The 26699-nt window shown below is 33.6% G+C and overlaps 3 protein-coding genes across 5 annotated transcripts in view; all 3 read left to right on the forward strand.

The window, feature by feature from the left end:
- Positions 1–11588, forward strand: part of Gogat (glutamate synthase) — a 38918-nt gene extending 27330 nt beyond the window's left edge. For 2 of the 3 annotated variants that reach the window (XM_013322409.1, XM_013322411.1), the window contains 9 exons: positions 182–318; positions 456–539; positions 614–804; positions 1093–1302; positions 1524–1649; positions 1755–1843; positions 2095–2265; positions 2494–2580; positions 2863–3359. In XM_013322409.1, coding sequence (XP_013177863.1) covers positions 182–318; positions 456–539; positions 614–804; positions 1093–1302; positions 1524–1649; positions 1755–1843; positions 2095–2265; positions 2494–2580; positions 2863–2990 — 1223 coding nt within the window. In that variant the 3' untranslated portion in view covers positions 2991–3359. Of the gene's footprint in view, positions 1–181; positions 319–455; positions 540–613; positions 805–1092; positions 1303–1523; positions 1650–1754; positions 1844–2094; positions 2266–2493; positions 2581–2862; positions 3360–11046; positions 11051–11577 lie in introns of those variants that run through there. The other variant, XM_013322410.1, reaches the window with a different exon arrangement.
- On the forward strand, positions 6119–10627 carry LOC106125099 (vitamin K-dependent gamma-carboxylase). Its single transcript, XM_013322178.1, has 8 exons — positions 6119–6275; positions 6544–6699; positions 6818–6983; positions 7220–7405; positions 8069–8232; positions 8679–9124; positions 9426–9924; positions 10203–10627. Exons 1-8 carry the CDS (start codon positions 6119–6121, stop codon positions 10589–10591), a joined length of 2163 nt encoding a protein of 720 aa, XP_013177632.1. The 3' UTR covers positions 10592–10627.
- Positions 11589–11746: 158 nt separating the features above from the next.
- The window catches only part of Baldspot (elongation of very long chain fatty acids protein baldspot), a 30960-nt gene continuing 16007 nt past the window's right edge, over positions 11747–26699 (forward strand). Inside the window, exons 1-2 of the mRNA XM_013322412.1 lie at positions 11747–12392; positions 25337–25474. Of these exons, the coding sequence (XP_013177866.1) occupies positions 12202–12392; positions 25337–25474 (329 nt within the window). The 5' untranslated portion in view covers positions 11747–12201. The remainder of the gene's footprint in view (positions 12393–25336; positions 25475–26699) is intronic.

Below are 26699 nucleotides of genomic sequence, written 5' to 3' on the forward strand. Positions count from 1 at the left end.
TAAAAAGCACACCGACAACACATCTGCTGTTCCTCTAGTGTTGAGGATATCCATGGGCGTCGTTGATCGCTTTTGTGTTTCCATCGCGCATTTGCCCCCTTCTCCAAAAAAAAAAAGATATTGTAGTATATATCATAGAATTGATGGTTTTAATCCTAATACTGTGTATTGTGTGTTGCAGAGTTCACCGGTCGCGTGTGCCCGGCGCCGTGCGAGGGCGCGTGCGTGTTGGGCATCTCGGAGCCCGCCGTCACCATCAAGAACATTGAGTGCGCCATCATAGACCACGCATTCGACAACGGATGGATACTGCCGCAGGTAACTAATATAACAACTATTTACTAATAATAAATCTTGTTAAAAATATTATCATATGAGGAAGTAAAAAGTGTGTCCCAAAGTATCAAGAAATAATTTTAACTCTTCAACTTTGAAGAATTTTGTATTGATTTCAGATTCCAGAAAGCCGCAATGGTAAAACAGTAGCGATAGTTGGCTCGGGTCCAGCGGGACTGGCCTGTGCACATCAACTCAACAAGGTACCAAATGATCTGATGCATTACAAGTAAACACAACCATATTCTATTAAATAAACTAATCGTGTGTATTGTAGGCCGGGTACAGTGTGACAGTGTTCGAACGCAACGACCGTCCCGGCGGGCTGCTGCAGTACGGCATCCCCAGCATGAAGCTGAGCAAGCGCGTGGTGGAGCGCCGGCTGCGGCTGCTGGCTGACGAGGGCATCGTCTTCAAGTGCAACATACACGTCGGCAAAGACATCTCTGCCACAGACCTCGCCAGCGAGTCAGTACACAATACAATTCCTTATTACTAATCGTAAAATTCACCTGTCCATACATTTCTAAGGTTGATAATGTTTATTTCATACTATCTATTGCCCGCGACTCCGTCCGCGCGGAATCAAAAAAATATTCGATCGAAACTGTGAAGTGAGGATAATTATTTGCCTATAACATTTAAAATAATCATAACACTATAAAAGCTATTGTAGTCAACATTTTGTACTTAATTATTGCGTATAATTCACAATTATAAATAAATGAGGATAGTTGATAAAATGTTTTCCCCCAGATATGACGCACTAGTGCTGTGCGTTGGTGCGACATGGCCGCGAGACTTACCGCTGAAGGGTCGCGAGCTGAACGGCATCCACTTCGCGATGGAGTTCCTGGAGGGATGGCAGAAGAAGCAGGCGGGCGCCGCGCACCAGCCCGGCAAGGACCTGCCCGCGCTCAGCGCCACCGACAAGGACGTGCTCGTCATCGGCGGCGGAGACACCGGGTCTGTCATACAAACATCATATACTTACATGTCATACAACTTTCCTTAGTCAAAAATGAGGCAACTCTTGGGATTGAATGTTCAATGGGACAAATAATTGCATCGAAGTTACGGTCTTTTAATAGAAATACTTTCTATTCGAACAGATGTAAACAACAAACAAAGATTTCCTTCCTTTGCGTATGCAATTAACATAATAACTGTTTATAAATTGTGTGTAGCTGTGACTGCATAGCGACGTCGCTGCGTCAGGGCGCGCGCTCCATCACCACCTTCGAGATCCTGCCCGAGCCCAAGCGTGCGCGTGGACCTGACAACCCCTGGCCGCAGTGGCCCAGGATATTCAGGTAAACTGCTCAGACAAATATCACATAAATACGTGTATGAGAAACTAAAGTTACATATAAAAACTTGCGATGTTTGTATTGATTTTATATTTACGTTGTGTTCAGAGTGGACTACGGTCACGAGGAGGTGAAGGTGAAGTTCGGACATGATCCCAGGCAATTCTCCACGCTCACCAAGGAGTTCCTTGACGATGGTAACGATAAACAACACTATTTATTTTGTATATTTTCAAAAAAAGTACAATATACACGACGGTTTTTACTCATTTAACATTCTCTTTTTATATTACATCCTTCTGACATTCTCTATGTTTGAGTAAAATCTGGACCTTTGAATAATGGAAATAAGCCTTTAGTATTTTATTATGATTAGGCTATTAAATGCGAAAATAATATTTCAAATTAGCTTATTATGGGTTGATGTATGATGTGTGCACGTGTTCAGGTTCCGGCAACGTGTGCGGGGTGATGTGCGTGGAGGTGGAGTGGTCGCGCGGCGCGGGCGGCCGCTGGGAGATGCGCGAGGTGGAGGGCACGCAGCGTGTCGTGCGCGCTGACCTCGTGCTGCTCGCCATGGGCTTCCTCGGACCCGAGCGGCATGTCGCACACCAGCTCGGTAACCCACCATACGTTTTTATAACTATTCAATGTGTTGTCACTAGATGGCGTTCATAGATTCAGTTTCATTTTCAAGGTTAATATCTTGTGCTGTGCACTAATCGTGAATTATTACGACCGAAATCCCCGTTTAAAACATATTGTTAACTCTGTTAATAAGGGATAACAAGTTTTATACAAAGATTTAGGTCTCAGAAAACCATGGTAAGTGTTTGTTTGTACGCAGATTTGCCGCTGGACGCTCGCAGCAACATCGAGACTGACAAGAGCAACATCTACAAGACGCCCGTCAACAACGTCTTCGCCGCTGGAGGTAAACACCACTTTCCTACCTCTATATCTTTTTATGCAACATTCAAAATGTACGACATCGCGATAACTCTCTTGGTAATAAATAAATTTATATCAAAATTTTATTTCACTACTAGCTTTAGTCTGCGACTTCGTTCGCATACAATGTTCTCTATATCTGTGCCAAATTTCAGTGAAATCCGACAGATTCTTTTAGAGATATGTACTAACAAAATATATATCCAAAGTTTTAGTTTATTTATGATTATTTTTATAAAACGTATACATTTATATGCGTGCGTAGATTGTCGTCGTGGTCAGTCGCTGGTGGTGTGGGCGATATCTGAGGGTCGTCAGGCGGCGCGCGCTGTTGACCTCTACCTGTCCGGCAAGACCACGCTGCCCGGACCTGGAGGTCTCGTACACGCTTAAAACTTCTTTAACTGCGCAAAATAATATTTTATTTAACTGTCAAATAAATAAAATCATTTCATGTCTCATTTCAACTTTTCAAAGTTTTCAATAAAACGACTAATGTTCGAGAAGTTTACCGAAATATATTACACATCAAATTATATTTGTAGTAATAATCCTTCGGCGTATTTTAAACCTTAGTATCGTCTGCAGAAGGCTCAATTTAGAATCAGTAGCGCGTATTCGGCCATTTTATATAGATGTTAGTAGTGTAGACATTTTGAAATTAATGTAGTTTGAAGTTTGTAAGAATTAAATTGAACTATATCTTAAAAAGTATTTATAAATTGATCTGTTTGTAGAGATTATTAAATTACGAAGTAGTGTTGATAATAAAATTAACATTCATTCCTAATGTTACTTTAAAATGTTCCTTTATTATTTTGAAATTATTAAGATGGTTTTAATAGTCGGTTTTGAACTAATGGTTGTTTGCAATGCAAATTTTAATACTTTATTGAAAATCTAACCTTAAAAATACAACGACCAATTAGTTTAGATCCGACTATACATAAGTTTGATATAAATATTATGGTGATTGTATTACGAAAAGATTGCAAAAATAACAATAATATTATATAGTTATTAAACTAATTTATTATTCAAAATTAATGTGTCAAAGAAATGTAAATATATTTTTTCTTTAAGGAATCTTTTAAAATATTTTTTTCTTTTATATTAAGAATAAATTGTTTTAAAAATATACAGATTTCGTTTTATCAATTTGTACTATATTTTATTGTATTTATTTTGTTTTATACATAAATCTGTTTTAGGTAAGGTTTGTTTCTTAAATAAAATTATCTATCTAATTTCCATAGATTTTCATATTTTAAGTACATTCCGTTGAAAATACGTAGACTACGTAGTATATATCCCATGCTTGTGTTTTATTATATTTCTCAGAGCAATTGAAATATTATATATATTAACAAAAGTATTTTAATCTCGTGTGAGCTGAGGGCCGCGTCCGCGAAATAATACCAGTACCACTCATCCTGATGAAGGGCCCCCGATGGGCTCGAAACTAGTCGGTGCCGCCACCGGACGTATATATGTGAGTGTTTAGCCGTGTTTATATATCAGTTTAGTAAGTGTTTTTGGTTTTTCATAAATAATTAAAAAAAAAACTTATCCAAAACTTGTTTTTTCTGTAATATTGAAAGTAACATTTTATGTATTACTTCTTTTTTATATTTTATTTATTTTGAATCGACATAATCTCAATGAAAACAATATTATCTCCCCAGTAAATTAAAAAAAAAATCTACTAACGAATCTGTGATTCGACCTTGCATATAATTAGGTCAATCATCTCCAGTTCCACTCCAATACGTTTATTTTTCTCAAACGACACGAACTGATGACTTGGCAGTACTTTAGACCTAGACCTTGACGACCCGTGCCGATACTTTTTCAAGTGTTTTAACCTAGTTTTTATTTTTATACATAATACAATGTCAATTAGAAATTTACAGAATAAAATCAAAGCAATGGATTTTTATGTTTTTATAGGATTTGGAATCTGTGCCAAAATCTGTCACATTTTACTTTATGCTGACAAAAGTTATAAAAGATGGTAATTTTTTTTATTTAACAATTTGGTTGCTCTGAGATAAACTTGTTGAAATTTCTTTTAATATGAGTGATCTCTCAAGTGTCATATAATGAGAATTGTTGATGAAATTAAATGTTATTAATGTTATTGCAACGTATTTGGAGTTTTATTTTTCACCTACACTATTCTATTAATATAATTAGGCAACAAATTTCCTGTTGGACTCGTGGCGATTGACTGGTAGGATGATCAGCGCAACGGGATACAACTGATTCTATCGACTAAAACTCCCATTGGGTCCAACGGCAAACACCTAATAAACATGTTTACTGTGACTTTCAGTTGCCATAACATACAAGAAAATCATGTCTCAACCCCTTCGAAAGTATGATTGCTGTGAATGTTTTTTTATTATAATAAAATATCAATGACTGACACATTGAAGAATGCAAATCAAATTCTCTAAAGATACGGTCACATCCACTCCCTCCCGCAAGATGGACCGATGACGTGGTCAAGGTTGCGGGTGTGCACTGGATGTGGACAGCACAGAACCAGGCATTGTGGCAATCGATGGGGAAGGCAATTGACGAATCCAGGCTGAGGATGACCTACATACATATATAAATCCTAGAAATTTAGTTCTCGTATCAGACGGACAACAAATATAATATCACACAGTAACAGTATGTTAAATTAGAAGACGTGGAAGCTAAATAAGACAAGCTTGGCATATATTTCCTATATTATTTTAAAATATGTGGTCGTAAACACGCACGTCAGCCTGAGAGCAGACGAACTGGTTGTAACACGTGGTGGAATTAGTTCCATGCTTTGTGTTGTTATTGTATGCTTCAAATATTAATAAGGATTTTCCTTATATAAAATAACATAAAAAAAATTAAATTTATATGCTAGCTCTTATTATTGAGGTAACAATAAATACATATCTAAAGAACGTCGTGACGAAGTTCTCAAGCACCGAACCGGAGCGGATTCACAGGTCTGAGTTCAATCCCTACCATGTACCAATGTGTTGTAACTAGTAACTCTAAATATATTAAAGAAGGAAAGAAATATACAAAACAATACAATATAACTCACGCCGGTAACCCAGAGAGGTATACAGAGAAGATAGTACGGACTGACACATCTTTCTCGCCTTTTCTACATTTTAATACCATAAAATGATGCCAGTTTCGATACTCTTAATATAGGACTTTCTAAGAAATGAATAATAATTTCATAAATGAATGAACAATTATTTCCCGACACATGTGACGCAATGAATTGGAAAACCTTTCGTCGTTAGCTGAAATACGCATAATTAATACGACATAAATGAATGTTCCATTTTCATAATTTAGTTTACCTGATCAGCTCCCAAAGGAGATGCGTTAGTCTGAAGTCGATCTCTTAAGCCAACACATTATCAGGTATGAATTATTTCTCAATGAAAACTGCGTTTTATATCTATTTTTGTTATAAATAATCTTTAATTGTTATACAGAATATTTGAAGGCTAACAATGAAGGAGAAATTACGAGCAGTTTACGATTCAGTAGACAAAAAATTCTTTGAACAATTTGAGTTTCACATGCGAGAGACAAATCTACGAAAGCTCACTGCATATTTGTACAAACCCAAAGACGCGTCGAGTTTAGCTGTTACCAGAATATTGTTTGGTGAGTTGATAGAAATAATAATGGCCAGGTGAAATTATTGCTAATAAATTTTTTCTTACTTATTCCCTTATACGTCACGTCTCATATACATGACACGAGCGTGCGACTTTGAATACATGCTGTTTTTAAGTCCCAAAAGTTACATTAATAATAGTCGTATTTTGTCGTCCTGTTTTATCGTTTGCCATTTTACTAGGCGTTAGTTCCCATAAAGGGCTCGAGCTTACCTTAGCTAGAGGTATATTTCACAGCTTTTTATTTTGTCTAGGTATAGCGATGTTATTCGACATCCCGGATGAACGCGGAGGCGCGGCTCTGAATGCGCGCTGGGGCGACCCCAGCACCTGTCACTTCCCGCTGCTGCCCTTTATACAACCGATGCCAATGCCACAAATGGCTGCGGTTTATGCTGCACTCTGGTTAGGTATGCGCTGAATAATTTTCATAAGTTTCTTATCTCTGTTAGTCATGACATGGTTAAATAAAGATTATTATGCATGTTCTATAGTTTTATTGGTAATATTATGTTGTGTTTTCTCCAGGTGCGTTAGGAATCGCTCTAGGGTACAAATTCCGCTTCAGTTCTATCACTTTCACGGCGTGCTTCTGGTATCTCTTGCTGGTGGAAAAGAGCTACTGGAACAACCACAGCTATCTGTTCGGCCTCGTCGGCTTTCTGCTTACTTTCACACAGGCTAACTGCTATTGGTAAGTAATTTAGGCAATAGATACGAATAAAATTCATAAAACCTCGACCGTTCCAAACTTATGTTAGTCAACTAAATAACTCTATAGAAAACATTTTTTTATATTACTAATGTTAGTGACCTATTGCAGATATATGCTAAAAACCTTGATTATGTCCAATTCTATTCTCTCTCGAGTTATATAGTAATTTTTATCTCGTCTCAGTTTAATTCATTAAATCCTTTTTTGTTATTCAGGTCCATTGACGCCTATCTAAATGCATCAGTATTTTCGCCGACCGTACCATACTGGAATTATTTCATACTGAAGTACCAGTTTTTCATTCTATACTTCATGGCGGGTGTCAAGAAAGGCACTGCGGAATGGCTGACTGGTTACTCTGTCCAGAATCTTAGCGAACACTGGGTATTTAACCCATTTAAGTAAGTAAAATTGTTAACTTTATCTGTCGCATTCAGAGACATTTAGTCGATCACCTCATTAACCATAAATCCCCATCGAATAGCTATGAATTTATTCACGAATATATGCAAGATGCATCACGTTGCTTTCATTCACCGTAATACAACCCACGGTGGCAGGTATCGAAAAAGGACCTGCAAAATCCAAGTCGAACACAACCCGTGAGCCACCAATGCTCTACTCTTCGAGTTGCCTCCTTTAATGTAGATTTAATATTATATAATAAATCTATAGGGCCTTCCTCAGTGCAGTAATTGTTGAAATGAAAAGATAGACATTAGATGTTTTATTACAAATTACGAAAGAAAATCCGATTTAAGTTCGAGGTAATTTATTTTTAAAACGAATTAATTCTTTAATTACGTCAATACATAAAAGGTCAACATTTAGTAATTCGGAGCAATATTCAAGGCAGACTATTTAAACACAATTGTTGCATTTTCACGTAAATTAAGTAAAATATTTTTAACAAAGGATGTATCTGAACTTTGCTCCTCAAATATTTTAAAAGCGTTGCTAACCGTTTACTATTTTAATTAATAAAAAAATAGATTAAGCGATGTCGGTTCCTGCTCTTATGTACTTATGTATACGCGAGACATAATTCTAATATATTTCGTCAGGTTATTCCTGTCGGTGTCACAGACTGACTACCTAATAGTACATTGGTTCGTGTTCGCTTTCGACCTGACAGTAGCGGGTTGGATGATGTGGTCGCGCTCCCGACACGTCGCCATGATCTTCTGTGCTCTATTTCATTTGATGAACAGCAGACTTTTTAGGATCGGTATGTATTGCGTGTAAAAGTGCCTGATCCAAAACTGTAAATTTAAAGGGGACCATTTACCTTATACCTTAACCTTCACAATATGTGTTTATTTGTAAAACCTTGAAATAAAAAATTATATATTTACTTAGTGTAATATATTCATGTATTGTGGATATAAATTATGTAAGCGCATTTGTATGCAAAAGCAATTGTCAGTGTTACATAATTGATTACAATACATACAAGAAAATGGTAATATGCGATTATTGAATTACCAAGAAGCGGGAAATTAATAAAAAATATTTCTAAATTCAGGTCTACGCCCCGTGGTCACACTTGCAGTGCCTTTGGGCACTGCTAGGCCACAGTTCCGAGTACTATTAAATCTACTACTACGTAATATTTCTAAATCTAATCTGTGATTGGCGTAAAAATTGAGAGCGTAATAAATATTAAATTTCCAGGCATGTTCCCATGGGTTTGCTTAGCAACAATGCCCCTATTTTATCCTTTCGATTGGCCTAAATTAATGTTCATTTATATGAAAGATTCGTACACTAAAAGCAAAGCGATCTTTTGTAAATACAAATTCATGTTTTTAAATAACAAAACTGTACAAGTGAAAGACAATAAAGATATTTTAAAAGAAGGAAATACTAAGCAAATGGAAAATAATGTCGAAGACAAATTTGAGCAAGATTCATCAAAAGAAGCTGTCGATGACACTAAAGAAATGAAAGAAGGAAATACAAATAAGGAGAAATTGAATAAAATGGATTCGATAGAACCTACTAAAGTTGATACAACTAATAAAGATTTAATTGAACGAAAAAGAATATTTACGTGTTCTTTAATCGGTATTTATGTATTTCTGCAAGGTTTTCTGCCATTTTCACATTTCATTACAAAGGTAAGCTTACTAAATTATCTCTATTTAATCTAAAAATGTTCAGGATTTTAAACATATCAATATGAAGTGAGTATGACAATCTATACTAATATTATAAAGCGGAAGAGTTTGTTTGTTTAAACGCGCTAATCTCAGGAACTACTGGTCCGATTTGAATTTTTTTTTTGTTGAATAGTCAGCCCATTTTCAGAAGAAGGCTTTAGACTATATGACATTACGATGTGACCAATAGTTTTTTTTTCATTCCGCGCGGACGGTTTCGCGGGCGACAGCTAATTCTTCATAAAGTTATTTATTTTAGGGTTACAATAATTGGACGAATGGTCTTTACGGATATTCTTGGGATATGATGGTGCACACATGGGACATGGATTCGGTTGTAGTAAAAGTAGTCGATAATGAAAAGAATATTGAGTTCTTTGTAGACCCATATCATCTCACACCTAATGAACGCTGGTCTCGACACGGAGACATGGTACACCAATATGCACGATGTATAAAAGACCATATAATGAAAGAATCTAGAAAAAGGCAATGGAATGACGCTGGCAATTATCTTTCTGAAAATATTTCTATTTATATTGATGTCTGGGCTTCCCTAAATGGCAGATTTACGCAGCGTATGTTTGATCCAAAAGTTGACTTATTGAACGTTTCTTGGTCTCCTTTCTCGTCTGTATCATACTTGATGCCGCTCCTCGACGAAGGTCTTATCTGGAGGGAGCACTTACTAAGCGTTCGGGAAACAGTACACTCGTGGAATAACAACAGTGATGTTGTATTTCTTGCCGAATTTCCCGGTGAGTACACATTACGTGCACATCATTAAAAATTCTACACTACCGCTTCCAATGCGCACATTTATCAGACGAAACGAGGAATTACGTTAACTTCACACATGGCTTATGTGTCGTCGTAGTATTTCACCGGTCGAGTCTCGCGTTCGTGCACCAGATGTTTTTTTGCTGGCGTCTACCACTGTTAAATAAACTTTGCCTATTTTTCTATATTTATTTTTAAAAATTGCCGAAATTATAGCCCCCATTAGATGTAGTTTAATTAAAGTGAACATTTCCAGGGTATGAATACGAGAAATATGTACCCGAAGAATTGAAAAACGTAACCCTCACGGTGCTGGAAGGACTCGTCGTGTACGAACCCGAGGCATTGCCGAATCGGATCAGCAAATCCTTTCAGCTTCGGACTGGAAACCGCATGGAATTGTCTTCTGGAATCTTCCACAAGATTATAAACTTTGGTGAAACACCCGCCTATTACATGTACACATTTTATAACAGCACCGCAGTGAACTTTTCTCTATCCACGCCAGTACCAAAGTTACCCTTAGCGATGGAGCTAAAACGACGTTTTAACAACATGACAAAGTTTGCAAATGATATAATTAAAAGTTTAATACAATTATTATTTAATGTTTCTAAATGTTTTGTTTATCAATGTGAGAATTAATACTTATATTACTTTTCGTAGATGAGGAACATTAATTTTGCAACACAATTTGCTTCTTAAAATATAGTAATAAATGTTCCACACGGATGTAATTATTTTATTTTTAATTCTACTAGCATATTTATATGCCATGATGCAGACTTATGTGAATCTCCTTTGGAAATTCATATTATAATGTACCTATTCTATAGTAGATAACTACATTTATACTAAAATTAAAAATAATTGATTCGGTCTCGGTCACTAATGTATCTACAGTCAATAGTCGCCGTTATCGTCCTTTATCTTGCCTTTTTCACTTCCATGAACATGGCTTCGTACATTTTTTAGTATCACGCCCAAACCTCTCGCGATAGTAACAAATTGTAAAATTATGAGAGCGGTAACTTGACTTTTGAGTTCAGCTATTTGTTTTTCTTAATTACTCAGTTCAGAAGACAGTTTTTAATGTTTCGCTGAGTTGACCGATACAGATTTGGACCAGTGGAAAATATCTACGTATAGTGTTGCCATTTAATATTCATTAGTTTGACAATTCGCTAGAGATGGGTTGAGTATAATCGGTTAAAAAAAAACGATTTTCGATGATCGTTTTCATAGATCTTGCAATGGAAAATTTCATGATTATTGAATTGAATTACAATATAAATAAAATTGTTTCTTTCTATGCTTACTTTATTCTTTATAACTACATGAAGGAATAAATCATTATGCCAAAAATAGTGATGTTGACAAACAAATAACAAATGTTGTTTAATTTTTTTTATTAATTGTGCAATACATGGCCAAATAACTGTCTTTAATTCAAAAAATAATGAAATACCAAAATTTTAGTAAATATTTGTTCGAATAATTTTATTAATAGACCGATACTCGAAAGTTCATAGTTGTTCGTTATGTGCGTACAGCACAACACTATGACCACCGTCCATTAAGTACAGCATTAATTCGCAATCAAAATCAATCCCATACTTCATAGGCGTCAGTTGTCAAATAATTCAATCTCAAATATAAACTGTAATACGGTTTATAGTAAATGGATATTTTGTGTAGTTTGGTAAATAAATAAATAACATTGCGTTGGTGTATCTGTAAAATATTTTATCTGTGGTCAATGAACGGAAGTTCATCTGACAGCTTCAATTTCATTTCCTCGGAAGAACTTCAAAACGATTGCGTTTTACGAGCGCAACATGCATGGTAAAAGCAAAGCACAGTGTATAATAATAGCGTCATAAGTGGCGTGATCGGTATGACTGTGTGACTGTGAAGAGAACGTTGAGTGAGCTCATTCATCGTTTCGTCGGCGCTGTGGCGAGTTGAATAAGTAAGGGCTTGGCCGACGCCTCAACTCGTCAACGCGAATATATAATCAACTTTAAGACATTCCGCGTTCATTATTAAATTTAGCGCCAATAAGACGGCACGCCGAACCGCCCTGTACAAACTGGCATTTTAGGCAACTGTGATATAATACGTTAGTAACCTATTCAAAGATTTTTAGGTTAATCCTATACCGGTGATATCAGTTTGACGTCCCGTTTGAAAACCTACCGTGTTTCGTGTTCTTCAGTGTGAATTATTAATTGAACTATTATATCATTTAAAATATGGAGGCTTCCATGAACTATAACTTGGATGTCACTCCAAACTACTCTTATATTTTCGAATTCGAAAATGAGTTCATTCATCAAAATTATAGGAAATGGATGACTGAAAATTGGACTGTGGCTTTCTATTATGTCGGGATTTATATGGCTTTTATTTTCGGAGGCCAGTACTACATGCAGAACCGTCCCAGGTAAGAAATTGCTTCTTTACTTTTTCATACTTTCACTATAACCAAACACTTAAGTGAGACGTGTGCCATTAAATTCTTATTTTTTTAATAATAAATGGTATCAAATTAAACAGATAATGAATATTGTTAGAACCCATTTTTTCTAATAAGTTACTTGTAATACTCAAATAATATTTTCGTAATATTTCAAAAATTCTAAGTCTCTAATTAAGATATTAAGTGGGAACAATAATCAAACTATTTAATTTTTATTAACAACTTTAATTTTAAAAAGCTCCAATTCTAATTTAAAAAAACTTAAAAATAAGCTTGAGTGATCTTTAAAATACTTCAGAGTTACTATTACTTCAAAATATCAAAGATTATGTTTTAAATATTTTATCACCATCATCATCATCAGCTTACTATACATCCCCACTACGGGGTTCCGAGCCTACCCAACATTAGGGGAAACCACTCTGGCCCAGTGTGGGTTGGGTGACTTCACATACACTTTGAATTTGTTAATAAGTTTAATAAATGTACATAAGTAATTAAAAATTGAAAAACACATTAGTATATGGCAGGATTTCAAACCAGGACCTACATATTACGAGTCAAGTGCGTAACCCCTGAGCCACCGATGCTCTTAAGTATTTTTATAACTTTAAAATACTGATATAGAAAAATAACAAATAACTTTCATAACATTGTAAATTTTATTACTTCTATGTTCAAATGAATAACTTAAAATTCATTTATACATGGAAGAAACTAGACAGGGATAGAATAATAGTTCTTTATCCATTACTTGAGTATGTTAAACAAAAATTATAAAGAAAATTTGTGCTTATTTTATACTTTTTTTTTAAATAAAGCTTCATATTTAAGATTTTACCTTGAGTTCAACAAAAAAAATTATCTCTCACAGTAATACAAATATTAACTTCCGTACACTTTTATTTCTTATACCTGATATACAGAGTTGAAATTAAAATCAGGAGTTATGATAATATAGCAAATACCATAAAAAAAATTGTTTTATTTCTTAATGCATATAGATTTTTTTTTAAATTTAAGTATTTATTTTTTTCAAAGAAATTCTTACCTTTGAATTGTTAATATTATAACTAAGATTTACTTAAGTATTTTTTGTCTAGTGAAGAATTATGTAATATTTATGTAAATGCAATGCTATTAAACTGTTATAACCTTTTAAATTAAATAAGTGACAAAAAAGTAATAAAGTGGTAAATTTGTATGAAATATATTGTGAATAGAACATAGCAATGTAACCTTTGTATATCTTGAAATTCAAAGATGTAATGTACCAAATCACAATGTGCCAGGGTCAACTAAAGCCTAGTCTTTCCTTGCTTACTAGGCTCAAACTAAAATCTCTTATGGGGATTTTTTTATAAGCCAAAAATTTAAATCATAGATATTTAACTCACTTGATGTGCATAATTTTATTATTTAATATTATGTTACAAACAATATGACTAACATAGCGGATGAAACAGTGAAGCATCGTTCATCAATAAAAACTTTGCCCATGTAAATATAAAATGTAATCCATGTGTCAATAATATTGTTTGTTATTTGACTGTCAAAAGTATTTTTGAGTGACAAAAGGTTAATTTTGTTAAGCGTACATGTTGTCCTTATTTTGCTAGAAAATCTTAATGTTTTAATATATTTGGGTAGTGGAAATTTAAGTTAACAGTGACTAATACTATGACTACAACAACTATACTAAAACTTTCGATTTATTAATTGTTCTAATATTTTATTATACTATAAATTGTCTCATTGCGGTCATGACTAACCTGCAGTTTAATGTTACAAATTTCCTGCTAACAATTTCCTGTTTTAAATTTTACCACCACAAAATTTGCTATATAAATATGTGGCAATAAAAATTCCACGACTCTTAATTAATGAGGCATATTTTTAATGATTTAATCGACCTTTAGATAATAAAAGAATTTTGAATAATTTGATATTTACTAATTAAACCAAACAATGTTAGTCTAATAACTTTTGTCTTGCTATTTTTTTCTTATCTTTCTTTTAATAATTTTTATAGACAATAAAAAATGTACGCAACAGTTTATGCCCTTGTAATATAACATATAGGTTTTAGACTACTTACTTTGGCGTCAATGTTGGAATTACCCAAAAAATATGCGTATTGTTTCACGATTTTTTACGTAGAATATATTCATATAATTCATCTGTGAACAATTGTAAGAGAAAGCTGCTTTAAAAGAAAGGCGCTTTTTATAAAGGTCTCAAACGAAAGGCTTTTCGAGTATAATAGTGTTAGTTGAACAACTATCACTACTTGAAGATTCTATTTTAGGTCACTAAAATAGCAATAAAACAGCGCCTTCGATATGTTGTAAATGCATTGCATTTTCAACATGCGTTTTTTTTTAAATAGAAGACGACAGAATACATCTAGTCGCGTTTGTTTCGGGTAATCTCGAAATGGCTGGACCTATTTCGATACGAAAGAAGCCGATGCACAGGGGCATGTTATTATAGGCTATTTTTCCGCACTAATGAAGTTTAAAATAAAATCAATTTGTTGATAAATAGAAATTTATAGGAATTATAAATGTTTTATAAGCCGTATGAAGAGAATAAATAGAGATTGTAGCGCCGGCGATGTAGGTCGACTCTCGATCAGAAGTGGAATGAGGCATGGGGTGGCACAGATTCTGTTCACGGTCTCGGGGGAGGCTGTTACGAGTAGGGTTGACAAAATTTTTACTAAATAACATTGCAATTTTTTTATTATTTGTCTTACCAGTTTTAATGTTATAGTTACTAAATATAACTCTTAGTACAAAGTAATAGGTCTCGATACTATAGTTGTGCTGAAAATAATATTTAAATAATAATTTTATTGTTGCATCACGTATATTTATCGTATCATGTTATGTTTTAATATATAAGTATCTATGTAATAAAGTATTATGTATACTTTATAAAAATTATAAAATATAATTAGGTTTTTGTTTTGTTCTGACATTGGCAAAGTTTCTGAATGAATTTTGCCCCACATCAGATCTGCAGCATTATGTAACGACGCTCCATCCCTCCTCCCGCCGGCCCGTTACCTACCTCTCATGTTGTACGTACAATTGTGACGGAGATTTTTGAAAAGATTTTATCAATTAGAATTATTGAATTAATTTTTAATGTGTTTTGTTTTTTTAATGCAAAAATATGGCCTGACTTTTATAATATTAATAAATTGATTTTTTTTTATTGTTGATAACTGAATTTTTAGTTCATTATTTCAGCGCAAGTTAACAATATTAGACGTTACATTTTAATGCTCTAGCGATGTTCAATTTTTTTGAATAGTGTTATTATAATTTCAAACATAGTATTTTGACTCATAAGTTATGAGACATACGTATTAATATTGCTTAGAAAGCTAAAAGTATATTTGCGAGCGGAAGAACAGTTATTTAATCGCACATCTGGGTTAGGGTTGCCATGAATTTTGTTTTACATCAAAGAAAAGTAACTATGCGAGGAACGATAATTTGAATTAATTTCAATTTTATTTGCATCATGTCTGTAGATCGGACAAAAAAAACAGAAAAGATCCTTATTTGTTATTGACATTTAAAACTTGTCTTATTTGTTTTTTTTTATAATTTTAAACTTTAATAATATAAATTAAAAATGCATATAAAATCCTTTACAAATAAATTAATTAAATATCGTTCACTGTAAATAAAGAAATATTTGTTTTGAATTAAGAATCAATAATTTGGTCACACTAACGTGGCTGTGGCTGGATCATCGAACTCATGATGAAGTTCAGACTAGTCATTTTAACTCTGTCTATTGTACTTATAAGTATAAGCCATATTAAGAAAAAAAACTACAACCGGTTTAGATTACTTTTTAATACGAACTTTTGAAGATATGAAACTCTAATATGCTTGTGATATATGAATCGTCCTAGTGTATCCGTGACTTTTTCACAAAAATATTTCGTCTCCATTTATCCTAAATGAAATATAACTGTAAACGTTTCTCCGAAAGCCTTCTTATCTTTTGCAAAATTTAATCTCGTGTCTTACGACTTTGATATGATAAAAACAAGATAACAAGCAGTATATCAAAATATCTTAACATTGGCAGCTTATACAAAACTAGCTGTCGCCCGCGACGTGTAGCCTATATGGTTTTTCAGACTATGTTCTATACGTATGCCAAATTTTATCGAGATCCGTTCACCCGTTCTAGAGATATCTTCAAACACCCATCCATCCACATCACATCCATCTAAACATTCGCATTTATAATATTAGTAAGTTAAATAAAAAGCAGCTCTTCAAGGCATAAATAAAAAAAAAATGAATAAATAGTATCCTATGTCCGTCTCCATGCCCTAAGCAACATCCGCAACCAATTTTCAGGCATATCGGTAAAGCCGTTCTTGATTTATAAATAGTGTAACTAACACGACTTTCTTTTATACATATAGATAAGATGTCAATGGTTACTTTTTAGCAGCTGGAGATAATTTGTAAGTCTTGGTTTCGATTCCCGGCAGATTGAAAACTATTTACATTATGATATGATTTAAACTTAGCTAGTTTTTATTTTTTCGATTCTAATATTACCTATTTGTGCCTGAAATTAATAATAAAGATTGCTTTCCCTGCACTGATTAGTCTAAAACTGGTTGACTTACTAATATTATAAATGCGAAAGTTTAGACGTATCTTGGTGTAATTTGGCATAGAAGTAGCACATATACTACTAATTTTCTCAATTCCACGGATAAATAAATGAATTTTTAGCAATATAGTGAAGGCATTTTAATCTCCCTAATCGTTATTTAAACTCAACTTCCTGTATTATTATCTTAAAATTGATAAGATCCTGCATCATTTTTTGTAGTCTTTTAAAGTTAAAACAATCTTATAATTTACAGTCTTATCAAAAGGAATGTATCCATTAATTTAATTGTATAAAGTGATTATAAAAAAGTTAAAAACAAGGTTAAAAAATAATTTAACCTTCATCATATACAATTTAATATTACATGCAGTTGTCTACTGCATATCATGTGTATGCGCACGGTAAACAAACATGTTTTGTTATTACTTTTAAGCGATATATTGTTAAAAACATATTTACTTCACAGTTAATATTATCACAGTCACCTTAGAAAAATAACAACGTGAAATATACAATTAATTGAGATTACGGTATTCGTATCGTGCAAAATATTTCCTTTGCTCTTACATAACCTTTGACTTAATGCATTGTGTTTGTTCATGATTCTACACTCGTCTTGATATTATCATACACCATATAAATACTATTATCAATACGTCGCCTGTGATTGTACCGTGATCTCTTACCGAAATATTTATTATTTGGTACTAGCTGTCGCGTGCGAATCCGTCCGCGTGGATCTATAAAAACTTAATTGATGTAGACCACCCAACCATCCATCCACATCACAGGCATCTAAAAATTCGCATTTATAATATTAGTAAGTTAAATAAAAAGCAGCTCTTCAAGGCATAAATTCGAATAAAAAAAAGAATAACGTAAGTAAGTAACCTATGTCCGCCTCCTGGCTGTAATCTACCTCCTCATCAATTTTCACCCATATCGGAAAAGCCGTTCTTTAGTTATAAATAGTGTAACTAACACGACTTCCTTTATAAAGATTTTGTAACTTTTCCGCGGACGAGTTTATGTTTCTTATGTGATGAGATACTACGAATTGCAGCCAGCATCCGACTAATGACATCAGTAACTGGTTTATATATTTCATTTATTATTATACATAGGAACATATATGTATAATACCGAGTGACTGTGAATCGTAATAATAAACCAGCTAAATTATTTAATCTTTTTAACTCGTAATGTCAGCAGTGGAAATTTATATTAATGTACAATAATACGAACGGAATGAAAACCTATTTATTACAGCCCCTTCTCATATTTTGTCATTTCTTTCCTTTCTTTACAAAATATAAGTGTTTTTACTATCCATCTCCCTCTCACCTGGTTCATAAACTATGGATGTACTTCCGACTATCGCACCCTACCTAATCGTATTTCTCGAAAATAGCGTAATCTTAAAATGATTTTCCTGTTTTCGATTTATCGCTCCGATACGTATTCTATTATTGAATAATTCAACAAAAGTATGACTTCGATTTATTTTAACTTTACTATTGACGCAAATTGTTAATTAATGGAAGGACCTCCTATATATCATTTACATAAAATAATCCGTAAAACCGTACCATAGAGTACGCTCTGTGCCCTTTAGTAAGAGCAAATACGAGCTGACAACAAAGACAAAATGCTTTTGTTTTTGCGCTCTAAATTAACATATTGAAATTAAAAATATAGGAAGGGCCTTTATTTTATCATCTATTATAATAAATGAGTTTAAGAATGGATTCTAGAATTATTGTCAAAATATGTTAATATAGTAATACGATAAAAAACTATGATTAACATTTATTCGTTTTTCTTGTAAACAAAAAATAGTGTCGCATTTAAAAAAAAACTGTCACTAACGAATTCGCGTTAGTTTGCTGGTCTGTAGATATTACTTAAGTAAATTATAACTTGGTAACAAAAAATTACAAGACACGCAAAACAGCAATGCTCCGGGTGTTTTCATTATCAGTAGGTCGATTAGAGTGTAGGTGATAAGGCAGGCGGCGGGAGATAGCGCCGCGAGACGTTCACGTGAGCTGCTTTCGCCACATGGCCGGCTACCAAGTCATTAGATTAGTTGGGCTTCCACTGCTGATATACATGCATAAAAATATGTTGTCATCCCTCTCAATCCCTTCCAAAATAAACAGAGATAGCAATATGTTTTTGTACTTAAAAAATACACGGTTAAGTTAGGATACATTTAATTAACACGTAGAAAAGTGAGAGTATCTTAATACAAAGGTGTGTTAATTTAAATTTTACAATTTAGGTACTTAACCCTTATTGTAGCAAGATTTCTTTTTTGAAGAAAAGGAAAAGAACAAAGTTAAAAATTATTTTATAGTGATCGTATATTTTTATGAAGTTATTGTAATATGTATGTCTATATAAAATGAACATAAGGGTAAAATTGACAATTGTAAAATTTCCCAGCATTGTTTGTTTTTTTACATATTTTTTCTTTTTCATTGTGGCCATGGACCGCTTTCAACTCGTAATTTCTTAATGTATTCTGACGTAAACATTATTAATTCAAATAACAAAAAAATATATAAATGTGAATAATAGAAATTCTAATTTAATTTCTAATTTAGTAATTAAGGAACCAAGATTCCTGACTGACAGCCCGTTAACTGTGAGTTAGCACTATCGAAAACGTCATTGACTACATAGGAACCCCAGAAAACTCCTTTGTCCGTCGTGGAAGAGATCCGGTCAGTCGTTCTGGAGATACCTTCGAACAAACATCCATCCATCTAAACTATCGCATTTATAATATTAGTAAGAATTTTGAAATATAGTAAAAAATCATTTTCTAAAAAATAGTGCACCACCGGTTGTCGAATACCATGACTCAAGCAACCAGCGGTCATGGCTGCAGAGATATCACCTTCTCACTATGCGCGCGGTTTTTAAAATTGGTGCCTTTTGTATTGGGCCCTTAACTGTTTAGTGAGAGGTCCTTAAAATGGTTGGTGTTTATTATAATTATTATATAGATATAAATCCAGGTTCAAAGTTTATCCAAGAAATAAAATTTATTACATAAATTATGCGTTTAAATGCTTTATGCATATTCACTTGTGTCATTAATTACTAAGTTTATCGCATTGTGATTAGTGTGAGTATTATTTCATTTGTTTTGGTTAATATTTACACGTGGTCAGTGTTAAGGATTTATCAGATAATATTTTGATAAAATCATTAGACTATAGTTAATGGTCTCGTTGGTATATTGTCAAGATAGGTGTGACTAGGCCATTCAACTACGTCGGAACATTGCATGTTGGCTGACTTTATATCTTTGAATTGGTAAATTACGGGGAACAAACCCGGAGGAAGACTTAGTTCGGTTCGGTCGGCGCGTATCAACAAAGACAGGCAAAGCCAGAGGACCCGTCGACCACAACCCTTGGTCTTATCTCGCTAGCGTTTCAGCAATTAATCTGTTTAAAAAAAGCAATTTTTTTTAATTAACATAAAAGAAACACTAACTATAAGTTTGTTTCGCAGATATGTTTCTTAACTTTACGGACTTATGTGGGATCTTTGTACTTTAAAACATGTTTGAAAATGCTCAAGGGACATTTCTTTCGAGTCTACTGACGTCTCGAATTACCTTCGTCTTTTCTGACATATCAAAACAAACGTAATTTACATTTATTGTTTACACGCGATATTGCTGTGCAGGAAAACATAAACCTTTACATCTCAAATTATATTTGCATTAGTCAAGATTCGTCGTATATGTATTGCGACGAGTGCCGATCTTTTTTTTTTGCTTCTTGAGGGGAATGCTGAATTATGCCAAGATCCGGGATTTCCACTGACCGAGGACTGTTGTTGTGCCATGTTTGTAATATGTTAATGTCCTTCAAAGATAACGTCATGGCTATTCTTTCTTCACTAATACATGTTTACATGTTATAGAGATCCGATGATACCTATCTTATGTTTCGATTGGAATTTGCAGTAAATTATAACTTTTAAGCATTAAGATCGTAGTTGATAAATGTCATATTTCTTGTTGCATTAATATTACGTATTTTTCATACAGGCATTGTCAAAATTAAATATATTTCCGCTTATCATGATATTTCATTGGCAAAAAATGCAACGTAAAGATTTACGTAGATTGTGAGTGACCTTGAATGTTTTCATAATGACAATTTTTTTGCCTCTCATTTTATAAAAGCAAGCAACGACTTTGTCTATTTAATCTTTTAAATATCTTTTTTCTAATTATATCTATATCACCCGGGGATAGTGTAGCTTCCATACAATGAAGGAATTTTTCAAATAGGTCATGTAGTTTCGGAGCCTATACAATGCAAACAACAAACAATCAAATCTTCTTTCTTTATATAGGTAGTATAGGTGAAATATTATTACAAAAAAATCTATCGATAAGTAGGAGTTTGAAGCAGTATTTAGGCTATTTTATATTTGGACATTATGAGATAAGTTTTTATTAACAAATTCGTATGAAATCAGTACTTATTGGATTTTAATTGAATAGAAAATATTTCCTTAACCACTGGTAAAGTGGCTTTTTCATAATCATTTATTTTATTATGTGATTGTTTAAAGTAACACCTGACCCTAACTAAATAATATTTCTTACGACCACTATGTACTGTTTATATATTTAAGTGTCGGATGTTGCGCACATAAAAATTACCTACATGGATAATAAATAACATGCGCAGATTCGCAGAACTAATATATATCTAGGAAATAAATATTCCTTTTATTACTCTGTTGTGTATTTTCTATATTTTTATTTTTAAATTTCAGTCTCACAGCTTTCAGCACTTCCATCCATTTGCGCAATTGTTTCTTAATCGATTTTTTACTCTTAATTTTGTGTTATATATTAACGAGACTTTAGCAAATAATATAAAAATTAATGATCCTTGACACCCACCCGTACCTCAATTCTACCTGTCTTACCTATTCGCGTCATAAGGAAAAACCGTTCGTTTTTATAATGCGGAGTAAACAACGAATCATTATTAATTGTACCTACTTCCATATACCTTGATGTACTTGTGTTTATCTTTTTTTTAGGAGAAAAGATGATCTTATGTTTTCTTCTATGTTCTTTTGCAACGGGACACCGACTGTATAACGTTTGCTTACCAACAACCAAATTGTATCGTATGAATTCAAATCGGATGACACTGATTTGTACCTCATTTCCAAAGGCTTCTCCCTCACGGTTATAAATCTTAGTTACTGCTCCACGCTGACGTGTAACCGGCACAATACTTCGATGTTCATTTTAAGAATATAACCATTTTAGACGTAGAATTATATAAATAAGGGGAAAAGTTAATTTGTTTCCGGCTACCTTATTAACATACTAGAATATGTAGATGTATAATTAATGGAAACTGACATGAGGCGAATTCGTGATACTTGCTCATGTTAACCCGTATCAAGTCAGGGAATGAATACCAATTAAATGATACTTAGTACTTCGTACTTTAATTTTTTTCCAATCCGTTCTGCCACAGGCAACAAATAACACACCTAAAGTTATGTTTACGTACAACCATGAATACATTTCCGTGAAAAACATTCTCTCTTGCCGATCGGGCAATAAATAAAGATAATTTATAAGTTCAAATGTTACTCTAATTTTATTTAGCTGTTATAAAATATTTATTTAATTATTAGTTTAGGTTTTACGTGTCTGGAATGTTTTAGAAATCTCACACTAACTCACCGCGGAAGTTCAATGCCGTAGCAATTCTGTACAGACGGATTGTTTTTTCTGTTTATTCAAAAAGTGTAAGCAAAATGACAATATGAACTTATACTAATGGTTCGCTAATCGTAATTCACAGTTCAATTAAGTATTTTATTTATTTTAATTTAATTCATTACGCTAGTTAATTTTGTGCTAATTTTCATTGACGTAATTTCCCGTGAAATGTAAATTGTTTTATTTTTTATTTTTAATGGAAAGTACCTAGACTACTTTGATAATTGCATTAACGTCATAATCTTTTTCCGTATCTTAATATGCTACTATCCTATTATGAAGAGGAAATATTTAATACGTTGTTAACAAAATTGACTCCTAATGTTATCTCGATTCCTCAATTTATGTACAATTATATTGTCTTGCGACTTCATTAAGTTGAACATACAACACTGTGAAGTGCAATTATCGTTTCTCGCGTTGCATTGCCTCCAGGCAGTGTAATAGCTCGTTCCATTGTGCAAACGTCTGCGAACTGCTGCCGCTCGGCTCCGGGAATTGAAGTCGCAGCGCGTTTCCACTTTATTTACGAATACTTGCGAGTATCACTGCATTTAAATGCTTCAGAAAAATTGTCGCTGGTAAATCGCAAGTTTAATTTAAAATAATTACAACAGTAGTTTAAGCGGAATATTGAAACAAGTGCATATGTAGGTACATAACCTACTGCTTTGTTTACGATAAGCAACCACCTAGACACCAGTATAAAACTTAATTTCACATTTGTTTCCAATGAAAATGTTCGGAATGACTGTAACGAGTTTTTCGGCATAGGAAACTCACTTAATAAACACTTGTATGAAATTCATCTAGTCTCTGATGTTTTAATGAATCTCTCTGTGTGAATAGTAAACGGTAATAAATTACATAACCGTATAAAAAATAGCTATAGAGTATTTTTGCTTATGGCAACCCGTAGATTGTTGGTAATTTATTTACGTATTAATAATAAACTATCCTATAAATAAATTAGAAAAAAATATTCCATATATCGCGCAATTTGAAACCAAACTTTTAGTAGAAAATTCTCAATGCATTCTGTCTCTGTTTTTTCTAAGACAATGTAAGGGATGACAATATTCATCAATACTTGTTTGAACGCAGTAGCGTTCCATGTCTTGATTATATCGTAAGATTTTCCGTCGTGACTAATTATGCATATTTTATTATCTATTCATATCAGTTACAACTAAATTCACTGCTTGACAAAATTACACTTGCAGTCACGTATGTGAAAATATTTTTATTGTTTTTTTTTTGTTTCATTTTAAATCAACTTTTATACTTTTCAATTAAGAAAGGAATTAATACGTAGATGTACAGATCCTTTGATTCATGATTTAGTTACGACATATTTTGATGGACTATAGCCGAAATAAATAATCGAACGATCAAAAAATTATATGAGAGAGGGAGGGGAGAATAGATATCATTCGACCGCCCTAAAACAATAGATCAGATATCTCTTTTGCTATCCCAAACCGTGGTTTAGTTAAATTCAAATTTAATTGTGTAGTTAAAAATGTATGTTAAAAAACTTTGAAATAAAGCCAGAAGGGTTCGAGATAACCCTATAATCGTGTAGGGTTTGGTCGTAAGTAAATCAAAGTCAGGCTGATCAATGTAATGGCCATCAGGATTTTGAGTTATGCAAAGCATGCCGACTTATTTTCCTGAAGACAAGTTTTTCAAACAGCGATGTTGAGGTAATTACAATCTATCAACATGACAGGAATGTTAATAACTGCCGCATTACTCTTCAATATTATGGACACATGTCTACCGGATACTAAGGAGAAATTACCATAAAGAAAAGTCACCTTCTTGATTATTTTTATAATTTGAATTTGATAAATTGTCGATTTTGTAGTAAGAGATACCATAGTCTAAAATTATATTTATGCTTCATCCTTCATTGTGGTATAAAGATCACAACCTTTGAGCCTTGGTAAATTGAACATGGACGGTATGAATCGTGTGGCGGTATCACAAGATTCAAACTTTATAGCAGCGTGTCCAGCTCCCATATAGCCAGTGATATCACTAATTGTGGTTTGCGCAGCGTCAAATTGCGAGCCGCTATAAACTTTGGATGGCACTATACGTAATGCTAGTCTAGATTTAGACATGTTGGTACTTGCCGCGGTACCGGCGAGGTCGCCGGACGTGATGCGATCACTTTGACGCACATTCGCAGATCACAAATGATGGTTTCCTATATAATCCTATATTGTTATAAATCGCCATTTTTATAGTACAATACACAATATATAAAAGAACGCTGACGTTCTATTCTTATCATATGCTGTTTAATATACTTTTTTGGAGGTAGTAGGACACTATCCCGGCGCACCTCTCGCTTGTACAGGCATACAACTACACATTTACGTTTTCACAATTACTATTTTTCGGAACTATCATTGCCATATGTAAAATGTTATTTGAAGATAACATATTGTTGCAGGTTTGAACTGAAGCGGACTCTGATAGTATGGAACAGCGGTCTGGCGTTGTTCAGTATAATGGGGGCGTGTCGCACGTTGCCTGAGTTTATACATGTGCTGCGGAACCACGGCCTATACCACTCCATCTGTGTGCCCAGGTTAGTACTAGTGATATTAGGTTCTATAACAATATCGAAGCAACAACTCGAATCCTTGTCTACACTACAATAAATAATTGGTTATTAAACAATGCAACATAACCGGCACACTCGATTGACGTAAATCTTGTTGTCTTTATTTCTGCGAAGATAATGTGAGGGATGTTAATACATATGTTTTAGTACAAGTGTGTTGGTGAAAAAACGCGTCTACTATGTATTTAGTACAATTACATCCATTTAGAGATGTAATTGACCTTTGAACGCGTTTATTGTTTCATTTACGTCAATAGATCTTATATGTTTCAGTTTTAATACATAGGTTAGTTATACATTGTATATTAAATATATTATAACATTATTTTAACATACCACCGTGAAATAATCCCTCGCTACAGATTTTATAGCGTACGATCATTTCTAATGGACCATAACACCGCTAAGGTGACCATTAAATCATCTTTGAGTACGGCAGTTAGGCACAGGTTTTGTTACATACAGTTTTTTAAGAAAAGGGCGGGAATGGACTAAAATTAGGCCTCTGGCGCACACACTTTTAACCACTTGCCACTGTTAAGTGGCAGAGCCTTGCAGGGCGGTCGCAAAGCTTCGATGAATTTGTGCGCTTTGTATTTTTAGTCGTCCAGCCGTGGTAAAGATTCGCGTCATAATAAAGTTAAAAAACTCTGCTGTAACATATTAATAATGAAATTACATAATTTTTCCACGTACGGTATTATAACTTAAACGATGGTTATGTTAGCGAAGTCAGAATCCGCTCGGTAAAAAATACAGTATGGATTGGAAATTTCCGATATGGAAAATATTGCATACTAGTCACGGCTTATATTTCTGTTCATTATGACTGGTTTCAAATCTTAGCAATTTTATCGGTGAGCGGTACAGATCAAGACAATGCGTAGCAAATTAACGATGGCTCGCGCTTATTTTCGGTAGGTGCACGGTCTCGTGTCTCTCTGAATGTTTCAAATGTGTAATCCAGGACCATCGATAACAATTAATTTCACCTACGGCCGAAGCTTCTGATGTTATTTTAGATTTTAAGAGCTATATGTGTAAGTTCATAAAGGCATTGGAAATATTTATATGGTTACTAGCGGACCCGACAGACGTTGTCCTGTCTACACGTCTTTAATTTGAATAAATTAATATGAAGTTAATATTTGATGAAAATTGTGAATCTAAACCGTTCCCAGATCCCCTT

Source organism: Papilio xuthus, unplaced genomic scaffold (genome assembly GCF_000836235.2).
Source record: "Papilio xuthus unplaced genomic scaffold, Pxut_1.1 DF825928.1, whole genome shotgun sequence".
Taxonomy (NCBI): Eukaryota; Metazoa; Arthropoda; class Insecta; order Lepidoptera; family Papilionidae; genus Papilio; species Papilio xuthus.

Coding starts and splice junctions, on each gene's coding strand:
- LOC106125099 (XM_013322178.1), top strand. CDS start 6,119: ATGAAGGAGAAATTACGAGCAGTTTACGATTCAGTAGACAAAAAATTC. Junction 6,984..7,219: donor ACACAGGCTAACTGCTATTG/GTAAGTAATTTA, acceptor TTTGTTATTCAG/GTCCATTGACGCCTATCTAA. Junction 7,406..8,068: donor TGGGTATTTAACCCATTTAA/GTAAGTAAAATT, acceptor ATATTTCGTCAG/GTTATTCCTGTCGGTGTCAC.